At 25.9% G+C, this 15,719-nt stretch overlaps 1 protein-coding gene across 2 annotated transcripts; it reads right to left on the bottom strand.

Moving 5' to 3' along the window:
• Positions 1–9,280: 9,280 nt before the first annotated feature.
• Positions 9,281–10,595, bottom strand: LOC109805500 (homeobox-leucine zipper protein ATHB-12). Of its 2 annotated transcripts, none has more exons than XM_020367585.3 (2): positions 10,064–10,595; positions 9,281–9,811 (listed from the first exon to the last, which is right to left on the bottom strand). In XM_020367585.3, the coding sequence occupies exons 1-2, from the start codon at positions 10,445–10,447 to the stop codon at positions 9,425–9,427; spliced, it is 771 nt and encodes a 256-aa protein (XP_020223174.1). In that variant the 5' UTR covers positions 10,448–10,595; the 3' UTR covers positions 9,281–9,424. The 2 variants fall into 2 exon arrangements, with proteins under 2 accessions (XP_020223174.1, XP_020223175.1); XM_020367586.3 differs by having other exon boundaries at positions 9,281–9,784; positions 10,064–10,594.
• Positions 10,596–15,719: the final 5,124 nt, after the last annotated feature.

The raw sequence follows: 15,719 nt of genomic DNA, 5'->3' as shown, positions 1-15,719 counted from the left end.
GAAAAAATACATAAAATTGAGAACCTATGATGGTCTATGAAATTTTATTTGGCCCAACCCAATAGCAGAAGTTTTTTTTTTTTTTTTATGGGCTGGTGGGTCAGCCCGGCTCACCACGGGTTGAACCCGGGTGAGCCGGGTTGTTAGTGGGCCGGGTTTAAAATTGGCCCACACTGAAATTTGCAAAAAAAATTTAGCCCAACCCGGCTCGAACACGTGGTGGGCCGGGTTGGCTCACCGGGCTGAGCCCATTTTGACACCTCTACTCAAAAGACTAATATCATTGTTTTTAATATACTGTGACAATTATTAATTATTTATGTGTAGGTCAAGGAAGCATTAAAAAAAACGAAACGTCAAGTATCGAATTTATGTTGTACCATGTTGACATGTGACATTATTATTTTTTATATTATAAAAATAAATGTTATTTATCTTCTTTAAAACAAATTTCATAGAAGAATTCAAATTTTAGTGTAATAAAAAATAAAAAATATTTTTAAGAGATATTTTATTTTATTTTGTAAGAACCAAAAATAATTATTTGAAATTTTAGAATGACGAAAAAAAAATACAAAAGGTAAAATTAAAACTCGCTCATTTTTTAAAAACTAAAGTATTTATTTATTTTATCAGTTACATGTCTTCACATGATGATGTCTTTTGTTTATTATATTCGGACTACCTTATTTATTTGTTTTGTAGTACTCACAAGTCACAAGTATACTTCAATTCCTTCATCACTTTCAAAATGAATAAGACTTGCAATAAACAAATAATCAATCTTCATCACCAAGTTTATTTTTAACAAAAGGAATTGTTATTGCATCCACTTCATAAGATCTTTTCAAACAAAACTTTCAAATTAACCTTCCCAGGTGATAAAACTTGTCTTCTTTCTGAATGTTTGGATGCGTCACCCAACCTTGAACACATATTCAGATCGAAGCAGCCTCAAGTAGCTTATGAGTTAAATTGGATATTTTAATGTGAACTTATGGTGCATAATGAAAGCTAGTTAAACCAAACACAAATTTTTCCCATTGCTTTATTTGAATGGATTCTGAATAAAGAGGAACCTGCTACTCACTTCTATATTTTTTTTTTATGAGTTAATCACTTTTTACATTGATAATTAATTATATCTTTTAATTGTGTCATGTCACTGTTAAAAATAAATGTGTTTACAGTGACATGACACAATTAAGAGATATAATTGATTGTCGGTATAAAAAAACTTTATACGGACAGTGTATAAGTAATTAACTCTTCTTTTATTGCCAGGTAACCATGTTTTATTCCGTTTATATTATAAAAAAATAATATTGTTCTAGATATTTTTTAAATAACTATTATTTTCAAAAATTGAAGTTAAGATAATTGTATAATTTTCGGTGAGCTTGAGCCCTCACGATACAGACCACAATCATTAGCCTCAATCACAGATTTTGGCAGGTGTTAAATGGCAGAAAGAATTTAATAATTTGTTTTGTCCAAATGATTTTTGGCAATTTATTAACGAATAAAATAAATAGTATTAGCTAATAAGTAAAGTGACCTTTTTGTTTGTGTGAAATAATAAGAATGAAAATAATTAAAAGCTTTAAATTATATAATTTTTAAAAAGGCTTTTTTTAAGTATAAACTTAATCAACGTTTTCTTTTAATAACCCAAACTGCCAAACATGCTACCAAAAATAAAAAGAAAGATTTAAAATATACTTACAAAAAATTTAAATAACAATTGTATTTTTAAAATAAAGGTTTAAAAATAATTTAATATTTATTTTTAAAAAAATCATAAAATGATATTTTTAAAGTTGAAACAAACTCGCCTTTAATATTGAAGTGGATTGTACATAATGACATAAAAACTGACAGGAGCCATTTCCTAACTGGAAACGACACTGGAAGTTACCTACCTACTTGGCGTTCATCAAAACGACAGATTCCAAATCGGGTTCAATCCACGTTTTTACTGCTGATCTCATTTCATGTTTGCATTTTTTTTTAGTTTTTATTTATTTATTATTATTACAATGTATTTTTAAGTTAGGTGCATGCATTCACCAAAGGTCTTTATCTCAAAAGTTAAAGTACTTGCCTTCCTTAACTAAAAAATTAGGCTTTGATCTCGGACTTTAATATAAAGTCTTGTAAGTTGTAGTTAGAGATATTATTTTATTTTTATAGAACCAAATCAATAAAAAAGAATTATATCTTTTTATGAAAAATAAATAAATACATTTATGTGTTATATGCTAGTGTTAGTCAATTTGATTGAAATTGTAACATCTTATTTTTTAAATAAATAATAAAAAATTTAAAATGCTTAGAATATTATAAGGAAAATATTTTATTAATAAAATAAAAGGAGAGAGATGTACTAGAAGATGTTGGATTAGACTCTGGGAAGAGATTAGGTTATTGTGCATGTCTTCTAAAAGTCAGAGCACTCGAAGGAGAAAACTTATAAGAGACCTTTAGGGAAAACACTGAATAACAATTAGAGATACAAGAAGCATGTTATTCCACAAGATTGTCATTCTAGGTATGGAGGAGTGAGATTGTTAAATCCGTTAGACATATATGAGAGATAAGAGTAGAGGGTGATCCCTTAGTCCCATAAGTTGTTGAATTCGAGTGCTAATTGACATTGGATTGAGTTATTGGTATAAATTGGTGTATTAGTAGATTAGGATATATTATGTATGAACTCGAGAAGTTTGATGGATTGAATGAGTTGCATGATTTGAAGGTAAATTATTATTATTTGAGTGTGAATAATCTAATTGATGAATTGAAATAAAATGATGTGTATGAATATATTGAGGGTTAGGGTTTATGTATGATTTTGTGTAGTTTGTTTAATTTTGAAAATTTTAGTATGAACATATCTAAGTATTTAAGTTATTTCTCTCCACATGATTAACCAAATAGAGTTTCATTTTTGGGGTTAGAAATTAACTAGACATTTGGGGTTATAGTTTAATTAGACTCCAGAATTATATAAAATTGTTAATAAACAACTGAGTTATGTGAGTCACAAGATGAGTCTCATGTTCTATGAGCCAAATGTAACATCTGAAACTTATAAGCATTGTGAGGACCTTTAGATGACCAAGTTAGGTTTCGTGGTATTAATAAGAGTTATAGACTTAGATGTTAGCTTTTTGATGACACTGAAATCAACCAAAAAAGAAGTTTAAAACTCAAATTATGATCCAATTAGTGAGTAAATGTCAAGCTATCAGAGCTAGGCTTAAATATTGTTATTTTTAAAATAGTAGATGATAAAATCAACTCTTGAGGCCAATATAAAAATTGTACATAATTATCTTCGTTTTCTAATAAAATTAGTATCAATTTGATAATATAGGCACACAATGTCATAAAAACTTAAGATAAGAAGAGATAATTTATTAATTATATTATTGAGTTGTTATATTCTTTATGTGCCTATAATTGATATGAGTAATGATAGTGTATAATGTTATTGTATTTGAGGTTCGATGATGATAATGTTATAATTAGATATATTTATTTACTCAAATCTTATTACAAATATGATATTAAATTATATTTAAAAAGTTGAGAACTTATAGTTAAAATTATTTAAATACATAATTCATAAAAAAAATAAAGAAAAATGCTACATAATTATTAAAAAGGATATATATATATATATACACACACACATATTTCATTTCATTCAAATAAATAAATAAATTAATTAAAAAGTGTTAACAAAGAGGAGTGTTCAAACGACACCGGTGTAAATTTTTACTAAGTATTACACTGCTCAATAACTTTATATTAAATGTGAATTTTGTAAATCTAACTGTTAGATTGACCTCATATCACTTTATATGTTTATATCAAATTTTGTTAAAATTAAAAAATAACTTGAAGGTAATTAAAGTGTTCATATTTTATTATATTTTGAAATGAATATATTATGTCAATTTTGTTTTATAAGAATGAAGTATCAAATCATCTTAGATTAATATAAAATTTTGTATATATAATCTAAGAGTAAAGAAATTTCAATCTACTGGTTGAATTTATAAAATTCATATTTAATATAAAGTTATTGAACGATGTAATACTTAGTAAAAGTTACAGTAGTGTCGTTTGAACCCTCCTTGTTAAGAAGTACCATTAAACTATAGAAACAAAATAAACTTTAATAATATTATTTAAATTGACAAGGTCAAGAAATAATGAAATACAAGAAAGAGAGAGAGAGAGAAAGAGAGAAAATAAAGATATGGGAGGGAGGGAGAGAGGGGGAGTGAGAGAGATAAGGAAAAAAAAGAAATATAAGGAAGGAGAAAGAAAGAGAGAGATGGGGAGTGAGAGTGAGAGAAAGGGAGAAAAAGAAATAGAAGGGTAGAGAGAGAGAAAGAGAGAGAGAGGGAGAGGGAGGAAGAGAGAGAAGGGGGGGGGGGGGGGGGAGGGAGGAAGAGAGGGGAGTGAGAGTGAGCATGCAAGAGAGAAAGAGAGATATTTTTTGTTTTAAAAAAGGATATTGTAGTCTTTTTATATACATTAAACATTTTTCCTAATTTGGGATAGTTGGATTCCCACCCTATGAAAATATTTTTGTGGAAAAGTAGGATAAAAATGGTTCTTAAGAAACTAAATTACTAAGAATTTTTTTTTTTAAAATAGTTATCAAACATAGAAAATTAAAATTCACACTTTAAAATTTTCAAGAATATAAAAACATTCTGGATATCAAACACTCTTATATGTTTTATCTTAAATAATGAATAAAGATGTAAAACCTTTAACAAGATTTATCAAGGAGACTTATTATAAGTTGCTGTTTTTGTTTTTCAAAAAATTTATTATATTTATTTATTAAATCTTTTGGAATAGAAGAGTGACACAGAAATTACTATTTCTTTTAAAAAAAAAGCTAATTTAAACAAATATGTTAAAAAAATAGAGATGTATTTTTTTTAACAAACGAACTAAATATTTATTTGAAATAAATTCAATATGAATTAATCTAACAAAGTCCAATATAGTAATTGATAAATATTTAATTTTCTTAAATATGTTATTAAGCACTTGATTATGATTGTATATAAAAAGTAATTTTAATAATTTTTATAATTAGAAACTTAGTCTCTCGTTAATGATCGAGAGATATCCTTACATATATTAAAGAAAATAGATATTTCGTATTTCTAAATATTTTTAAAAGTAAAATAAATAAATAAATAAATAATAATAATATAAAAAATTATTTAGAATTAGTCAATAATAATTACTAATTTTTTTTAATAATTAAGAATATAATAATGATCTACGAATTGTTGAGAAAAAAAGGAGAAGGAAAATTGTATATATTAGGATAGATATAGACACCCGCGTGCGTGATCGTGAAACTTAAAAGTTAAAACTTAAAAGCTACACGTTAGTATGACTCCACTTTTTGTTTGTCTCCGAGGACAGTTAACCATAAAGGGCATGTTTGGTTTTGGAGGTAAAACAGTCTGGTTTGCACGTAAAAGAAAAATAGAACCGAAGCAATGTATCCTTTTGAAAACATTTGTTAGTGGTACTCTTTTAACTTTTCGTATACAACTAATTTCTCTGCACTCCATATTTTGCTCTTATTTTATAATTTTTCTTTAGAAATTTTGTTCAATAAAATGAGAAATATGAAGAAATTAAGTAAGTAGATCGTATGATAAAATAATTGATGTGATGCAGATGATTGGTGGTATGTTTGGTTCATGAATAAAAAGTGAAAGAAAATAAAAAAAAGTAAGCAAATAAATAAACAAATAAAAAATAGGATATTTGATAAAGGTAATGTTATAAAAATTGAACTAATATAAGTATTTGTTTGATAGTTTATTAGTCAAACTAGAGGTCACTTGTTTAATCAATTAAAATAGTTTATATTTAATTTTTTTAAAAATAATATAATTAATTTTTATATATTAAATAAGAATAATTATTTCATGTGAAAATATTTTTAGAGTTATATGATAGAAGCGTTTTTAAGAATTCTTTCAACTACTTATGTAATTTAATTATGAATTAAAATATAATATTTTTAGATAAATTATCAATAATTTAAAATAATATTTTGTCATGATATAAATTATTTATCTTAAATAAAAATATAATTTATATATTTAAAATATCTATTTATACAAATTTTAAATATAATATATATATATATATATATATATATATATATATATATATATTATAAAATTCAACTGTAAAATGTACATATTAAAATACTAGTTAAGATAGTTATGATATTCTATACATTAAAAAAATTATTTACATACTAAATGACAAATATCACATGCCCAAACTTCAAATTTAAAATTATAAGTCACAATATAGCAATTTCATATTTCAAATATAAAAATATTGTCATTATAAAGTATTCAATATCCAAAATCAAAATTAAATTAAAATTTATAATAATAAAATTCATAAATATATCAAGTTCATATAATAAAGTTCATAAGCAATTGCTGTAAAAAAAATGATAAACAATTAAATTAAAGATTACATCCATAAATAAGTTCAAAAGTTTTAAATATAGATAGCATCATCAACATTTAAAATTTATGTTCAAGTTATCAACACTTAAAGATCTTTTTTTCTTCTCAAACAGCTTATTATAAAACATTTCGATTCCAACACGATTAGTAAAAACGGATGGTTCAACCTGATTTTTATAATACTGGATAAAGGATAAAAAATAAAGGAGAGAAAGAAAATTTTTTTATTTCTACCTTTTTTGTTGCATAAAAAGTAAATATATGTAAGTAATGAGAGTAATGAATATAAATATTATTTTATGCCTGCATGTAAATATATGAATACAACTATCACAATATCTATAGTTGCATGTATATATTCACTAATATTCAATTACATAATTACATATTAAATTTATTTAAATTTATGAAAATAAAAGTACTTTAACAATTACGTTTAATTTTTAAATTAAAAAATCTTAATTAATAAAATTATATATAATATTTGAATAATTTAAGTTTTAACTTTTAAACTATTATTTTTAAAGAAATTATTAAAATAAATAAAAATTATTATTAAAATATTTTTAAAAAAGTATTCATTTCTTCCAAAATAAACTTCCACGAATATTCGTATATAACCATGAATATTTTTAAAAAAAATATGCAAGTACTTATTTAATTGATATTTATCAAAATATGAGTATCAATATAAAACGGATATTTATTCGACAGGTCAAGCAGCAGGTTCTTACTAATTGGCACCTCACCTTATTAATACCCCTAACTTGAAGTTAACATGTTAGGTTGTTTAACCTCTTCTAAATGTATTGATTTAAATTACATGGTTGAATATACCAACTCTCTCTAGTGTAACCCACCAACTTAACAAGTCAATAATGAATTGGTTGATTTGATAGGTCAATTTTTTTATTTTTTTTTAATTTGAAATTGAAATATTTTGAATAATTATTATTGTATCATTGTAATTGACTAGTATTTTATTTTGTACAATAGATTAGGCAATTTTGGAGAATCAAAACTACCATGATTTTCTCATTCTTAACCATTATATCAATGCTTCTCTTTTACATTTTTGTCAAGTGTCTTAAATATTACAAAATAATTAAAACACTCTAGAAAAATATAAAATATACAAATAAAAATAATTTTATTTTTTAGGCTTAAACATTATTTTTCTTTTAATATATCTCTTTTTCATTTTTTCTCCTTATAAATTTTTTCTTGTAAATTATTTTTGTCTCTGCCATTACTTTTTTTTTTTATACTGTTTTTGCATGATGTGTCTATTAAATAGACGCCGTTTCAAGTTAATTTTAGTCATTTTGTGTTTGACACGTTATATATGTAAAAACAATGAAAAGTATCAACAGGAAAAAAAAATTAGGGACCAAAAACAAAAAAAAAACTGATATATTGCTGAGAGGAAAAATATTTAAGCCTAGAAAATAATTTTTTTTAATTCTTATATTTTATATTTTGTTGAAGTATTTTATTTATTTGTAACATTTTAGAACACTTGGAAAAATCTAAAAGAGAAATATTGGTCTAATGGTTTAAAATGGAAAAAGTCATGGTGACCTAGATTAATTTATATTATAGTACAAAATTATTTTTATTTATTGATAATTTTTTAAACATTAAAATTTAATTAATAAATAATTAGAATAAATAAAAATCAAATTAAAGAAAAAGTTAAAAGAATTTTTTAAAACACTTTTCTTAAAGAAAAACTTTTAAGAGTTGTGTTTGTTTTATATGATTGATGTATATAATGGTAGTTTTTTTTTTGTATTTTTATTTATTTGATGGATGAAAAAAAACACTTTATTTTTATTTCTTTATTCTTTACAATTTTTTATGGGTAAATCCAACATGCAACCCACCAAGGTAGGAGTTTCTAATCTAATGACAAATCGAGATTCAACCCCATCTAAACTTTTTTGGGATCGAGAGAGTAAATTAAGTTATGTTTGACTCATTTTGACAGTCTTAATTTCCAATCTAATGAGAAAAGCCCTTCTATATGTTTCATCTTTCTCTTTTCCAATCTAATCATTTTCACTCTTCAGATGCCTCGTATCTGTTATGTTTCAGCTCCAACTTACAATAACAATGAGAAGCTCAATTGATCAGCATTGAAGAACTTGCTGCAATTTCACAGGGCCAATGAAATTTATATTTGCAACGTAATTGAATAATCTAGGTCTTCTTTTGAATATTATTTAAATTTTGAATAGCCATTGGTCGTCGATTTTCATATACAAGTGCTTTACCAATGTGAACAATAAATTCATATATAGGCAATAAACTCCCTGCTTATAGTAGCTTGTTTTCATATTAATTTAAATGTTATTTCATAGTTTGTGTCCACACCATAATAATGTGGAGTGGGGCACATGATGGCTCCTCAAGTTGGATAACTGTTAGTGTGAACATTTATGTTCCAATTGCCATTAGAAAACGCAACATACAGTTTCCTAATTTATAAGCATGTATCAATGTACCTGTGAACTAGTTATTAATAAGATCTGTTTTTTAGATTTGAGATTTTCATTTTTGGTTCTTAAATTGCTCGAACAAATTGGTTTTCCACAGAAACTAGCGGAATTGATGATGTCGCATAGCCAGACATATATATAAACATCTTTGGTATAAAATTTCTTTAGCTCTGCGTTTATCTTAGGTGGTGTTACCTTGTTTATTGATTTGGTTCGTGTTGGATAAAATCACACCAATTTCGTTTAAAACTGTGGAATCTATGACTAGTTATTTCTAAGTTAACATGAAAAATCATAATATCCAATGTGGAACAAAACATGAAGCATTCATATGCATACATACATTAATTCCTCCACAAAATTTTGGTTGTTCTGTTTCATTCAGGACCAGAAGTCCCACCATTGGTAATCACTGGTTGATTGGCCTAAGAGATCATTGGATTCAAAAGCACCCCAATCTTCTGGTGAAGTCAAGGAACCATCAGCATGCTCAGCAAAATTCAGAAGACCAGGTTCATCTTCTAGGCCAAAGTTTTCCACCTTTATGCTCGTGTCATCATCTGACAGAACACCAAACACATGTTCTGATCTTTCCATTGAAGGGCTTGGCTTTTCCTCAGCTTCACATTTCATGGTGCCCCCATATTCTGATTCACTGTCCACGCTGTTTGCTGCTTCAACCTGTGTGCATTTCTCACCTGGCTCCAACGGCTTCTGCATTAGATGATTCAGCTTCTGCAACTGTTCAAAATACATACCAAACTGCAACTGTTCAAAATACATACCAAACTAAATCACCTTATAATATAAAATGGATAGAATTTCTATATTGGTTTGTATGAAACAACTTAGATGTAGTTTCTTAATACTTTTGAAGTTGCTTTCCAATTAAAATTGGAACTTCACCTTGACATAATAAATGTTTACATCAAGGTTAACAAAGATTCCAGATGCGAAATTCCAATTCTGATGGAAGAACAGTATAAAATCAACCTTGATTTGTATTGTAATTGTAAGTACCTGTATTAGTAATGTTTGCTTTTCCTTCCTTAGAGCTTCAAAACGTGAGGCCAGGGTGTTATAATTGGTTTGGAGTATGGTATAGTCCCTCTCTAGTTGCTTTGACTTCCACCTGGCTCTCTTGTTCTGAAACCATATAGCAACCTGTCTTGGCTGCAATCCAAGCTCTCTTGCAAGCTGCAGCTTCTTTCTAGGCTCAAGCCTTGACTCAGTCTCAAACATGTTCTCCAATGATTTGATTTGATCATCACTGAACCTTCTTGTGTTGTTGTTGTTGTTGTTGTTGTTGTTGTTGTTGTTGTTTTTCTTCTTTCTGAGGGCAGTTGAAGGGGTGGTGCTGCTACTTGTGTAAGTTTCAGCCTCTGCTGAATAAGTATATTCCATGTTGTATAACACTTTCACTTGAGGATAGGTGAGTTAGGTGATAGATGATTTTTTGGAGGAGTGTGTGTGTGTTTTGTGATATGCACGTATCTATTGGCCTTTGCTTATTGGAGTTCCTATCATGGTGGTCAGAGTGAAGTCCCCAATTGCTGGCTTTATATCCAAACTCTTTGGTCCTGTTGACACCTTAACACACAATGTTCTTCCACCTGTACCTTGTGAATATTACCTATTTTCCTATCTCAGTGACGTTTATTCTTATTTCTATTTTTTTATCTCTAGCTTTTGAGATAAACTTTGTGCACTACTTTTGCTTGAGCCATTTTTCTTGGCTTGGCTTCTGTGGCTTGCTTAGTGGTCCAATTATAGCTTTTATATAATGATATATATTATAGTGTGATCACATTACAGCGTACTCTTCATTATTTCTCTTGTTTAATCGCAATTTTAATGATTTATGTGAGTGAGAAAGCAGAATTTGATATTCATTTAGTCGTTATCATTGTCATCATTCTTTTAACTTGAAGGTTTTGTCCTAGAACTGGAAAGTTGTGTCGGTATTATGAATCACGTTCTTCATGAAATTTCAATTTATTACTAGTTTAATAATTACTGCTGCTGCTTGTGGATTAATTTAGTATTATTATTGATATTATTTTTCGTAACTACATTAGATTATTAGTATTACTTTAAGTAATCTTCTGCGTTTAGACGGTTAGTCAAGTTTTGTTTATTGCTGAAGAGAAGCCTATGCAGTTAGCATGATTCATGTGGGTCTTTTTTGTTCACTTAATTTAAAGAACCTCAACAAAGGCAAGAATGTGGAAGGTAAGGTAATCATGTCTGCGGTTTTGATCCAGTATGTAAATCATGAAAATAAAATTGAAAATTAAATAAATATTTTAAATTAGGGTATTGGTGCATGTGTATTAATCTTTAAATTTTAGTATACTAAAGTTATAAAGCTCTTTAAGTTAAATTAGTGATGAATACCCTTGCATACTATAAACTACCCTTGTTTTAAAAATCACTTGTCCTATAAAACTCTTAAGAGTTGTGTGGTTTGGAAAAATAAATCCGCGTCTAGTCAAAACTATTTTTTTATTTTTTTTTATTTTTTTATAACTTGCGTCTTTTTGACATTTGTCGTGAAAATTTTGAAATACATAATCTAAGAACGCTTATCCAAATATGTATTTAGAGGTATATTAAATTGAGATTTTATAAGATTTTTTTAACACAAATTTTTTTGTAAATTTTAAAATATTTTGTAAGAATTTAATATATTTTTTTCCAGATTTTTTAAAAAGATTTTGTAAAAATGTAATAATTTTTGAGATTTTTTAAAATACTTTTTTAATCAAGTTTTTATAATAAGGATTTTAATAGATTTGTATTTAAAAAATTTATAAGATTTGAAGAGACAATGTGAACCTTTTTTTTATTTTATAAAATAATACACTTTTTCTACATGTAGAAATGACAAAATTTGAATAAAAAAATTAAAATTAATAAAATTTTCAATCTTTTGATAAATAATTAATTATAATTTTATACTCTCTTAAGTAACATTTCTCTACATAGAATTCTCTGTATATTTATGCGATAGATAAGACATTAGAAGAGAGAGAATAAAAAGGAAAAATATATTTTTCGTCCTTTATATTATTTATTAGATTCAATTTAGTTTCACGTTAATTATTTAGATTAATTTAATCCCACATCTTTAAAATATATTTTAATGTTTGATTTTCCGTCCCCTCCGTTAAAATACTTAACAAATGTGTCTATGTATCATGACAGTATGACATGTGTCATAACATGTGTCATGACAACATGACATGTGTCATGCCACATGTCATGATATCATGACATGTAAACACATCCCTTAAGTATTTAAATGGAGGGATGAAAAATCAAATATTGAGATATATTTTAAAAATATGAGATTAAATTGATTTAATTAATTAAAGTAAAACTAAATTGACACTAATAAATAATATAAAAGATGAAAAATATATTTTTATATAAAAGAAAAGGATGAGGCAGCCTGACAAAGAAAAGATTATTAAAAGAAGATGGAGAAAAGAGAAGATGAGAGAGAAGAAGAGTGAGAAAGGACAAAGAAAGAGTAGTAAAAGAAGTGAGAGGAAAAAAAAGAAGAAAAAAAAAAAGTCATGCGAAATTTCAATGATTTTAGTGAGATTATTAGATAAATAAATTATGTGTAAATTTTACTAAAAAGTCTTACGAAATTTATGCATAAAAATAATTCATTGAAATTTCTATATTTTTTAATGCTAAAAATTTTTAAGTAAGTTTTTTTTAAGAAAATAATAGAATACCACCAGATTTTGACATAATCATAAAAAATCTTAATTGAATACCATTAAATTTTGATTTACTTTTAAAAAAAATTAATTATTTTAATTAAATATCGCATGACATTTTTATTAAAAAATCTTAATTAAATACTATAATATTTTTTTATAATAAAAAAATCTATTAAAATTCCAATTCAATATACCCCTAATCTAATAGAAATTATAGGTAATGTCAAGTATTTTTTTCATCAGAATATTAAGTTATTCTTAAGTGTGTACATATGAAAGTCGTTAATATTTTTAGTCTACTAAAAAACTATTTTTTATTTGAGACCGTGTGTATTTAGAATTCACGGTTTGGAACTTCATTAATTCAACTTAGATAAACTTATTTAAAGAAGATTTCTTAACATTTTTTCCTTTTTCTCCACAAATATATATTTTTTCTATTGAGATAAACTTATAAGGACCAATTCATAAAATAATTCTCTCTCCATTTTAATTTTTTATTTGTCTTGATATTTTAACTTTTTTAGTTTTATTTCAAAAACATTGAATCTTTTAGGATTTCAATACATTTTTATGTTTTTTTTCTAATTATTCTTATATGTAGTGGAGTAATTAAAACTAGTTTAAATAGATTATTCATATTGCTTTTAACCTAGCATACTTATACTTAAACTTTAACCCTAATAAATTGAGAAGAATAAAAATATAAAACTATAAAATTGTGTGTAGACTATGAGGAATTTATTAAAGTATTATAATATTAAGAATAAATTTAAAGTTTGTTTGACCTTTAAATCCGAATTCTAATTTTTGTTACTAATAAATTCAAAATATTTATAACAAATAAATAAAAAAAATAATATATAATAATTGATCGATTAGATTAAATTGAATTGAATTTATTACACAAAATCAATAATTTGATTTAAATTTATTGGATTTACATTTTTTTTCAATAAGATCTAAATTAATGGTATGAAATTTTCGGTTTGAATTCATAAGTTTTTCAATTTGATTTGTGCCCACCCCTGCTTTAGAATGAGAGAATGACAAATAAGGCTACTTTCGACCCCTTAAGTGTATAGAAGTTAGACATTCTTGTACGTTAGAGTCATTAGATGTGTATAATTTTAATAGTTTTTATAATATGAAAGCATTAAGTTAATTTATTTAATGTAATGTATTATTATTATTATTATTATTATATATAGTGAGAGGAAAGTGGAAAAAGAGAGCCGAAGCCATGAAGTTGATGAGCCACTGTCTGACAAGGACTATGAGAGTATGAGTACGATAGGGTTAGGTTGAGTCACTGTCATCTACAGTCACAACACAACGTGCCCATCTTTCATTCTTCACTCGGAATATTTCCTTTTGACAAAAAATAAAATTCCCATTCATTTCATTATCAATATTCAAAGTTGCCAATTTATTTTTTTAAGAAACAAAACATTTTCGTCCAATCAAATCAGTTCCCAGAAGACACGAATCTGTCACTCTGTCAACCACCAACCAATGGGAGCCTTACACATGCGCTCGATTAAAACATAGTATCACCGTTACGTCGTCTTTTTCTTTCGAGTTTTGGGTTTCCCTCTCGCTACGTGGCGCCACCACCGTGAGCGTACCTTCAAAGCAAGTTCAACATTTCCTCGACACGTGGCGCTATCTCCTCCACTACCGTACCTTCTTCAGACTCTCATTCCTCGCTACACGCTTCTTGCCGTACACGTGTCTTGATATCTTTTTTTCCTGCTTTTCGTTTGGGACACGTAATCCCTTGCCTTTTGTATAATCGCCAAAATTATCTCATAACATATTTTATGTTAATGACTAAATTAGAGCCTATAAATAAACAACAATACTTATAAAATTACCTAATTTTAACTCAAGTTTAAATTATTTCTTTTAAGATGGTATAAAATTTTATTTTAACCAATGTTATAGAATTTATCACACCACTAACTATTGGAGCCACTATCAAACTATGTAGATAAATTCAATCTCACAAATTTTATATTTAAGATTTTTAGTTTTTTTTTTTTGAAGATGCGTGTCCAAGATCTCATAAGTGAGATGGTCAAAATTATATATATATAAGTGAAAGTAAATATAATTTTATAAGATTAAGTTAAATGTAAAACATATTTAAGATTTAGTAACATATTCTTTTCGATTTTTTATAAGATTTAAATCAAGAGTACCTAAAATGTTGATTATTCTTTTACTAAAAATGTTTTTAATGAATATTGTTTATTTTAATTCAATAAATAGTTGACGAAGTAATTATTCATCATCATTAAAGATAATTTTGAGAAAAAAAATACATAATTTAAGATAAATTTAATACTTATAACTTAAATTATTCAACTTTCTCAATGTATTAAAAGGTGGATAAAATATATCTAAATGTAAAATCTTATTAAAATAAGTAATTAAGTCTTACAAGAAAAATTCGAGGAAATATTTTAACCACCATAATTAGGACTTTAGGTTCATCAATGAAATTTTGAATAATTTTCTCAAATTTTGGTCTTTTAGATCATGTATAAGACTGAGGTATAAATTTAAATTTTTTTACCTCTTTTTTTATTTTTTATTTTAGGAGAATCGAACTCAACATGTTTTGATCGTTAAATGAGCTACATCAATAATACATTCTTTATTAATTGCTGAAATTTGTCGGAAAATACAAAAATTTACAAGTATCATTTCTTGTTTAAAAACTCACTCTTAATTTAATATTTTTTTTTTATAAATTTAATTAATAGAAGTTAATATGTTAAAAAGAGTGTGGCGTTACCCCACCTTTTATCTCATTACACAAAAATGGTTATTATTTTTATTGGTTTGTTAATTTCTTTGTAAATTTATTATTAAAAAAACTATTAACGTGAATGTATAAATTTATGGTTAATTGAGTAAAACTTTAAATATAT

Source organism: Cajanus cajan, chromosome 5, assembly GCF_000230855.2.
Source record: "Cajanus cajan strain Asha chromosome 5, NIPB_CcT2T_4, whole genome shotgun sequence".
Lineage (NCBI taxonomy): Eukaryota > Viridiplantae > Streptophyta > Magnoliopsida > Fabales > Fabaceae > Cajanus > Cajanus cajan.
This window is presented reverse-complemented; position numbering and strand designations above follow the sequence as displayed.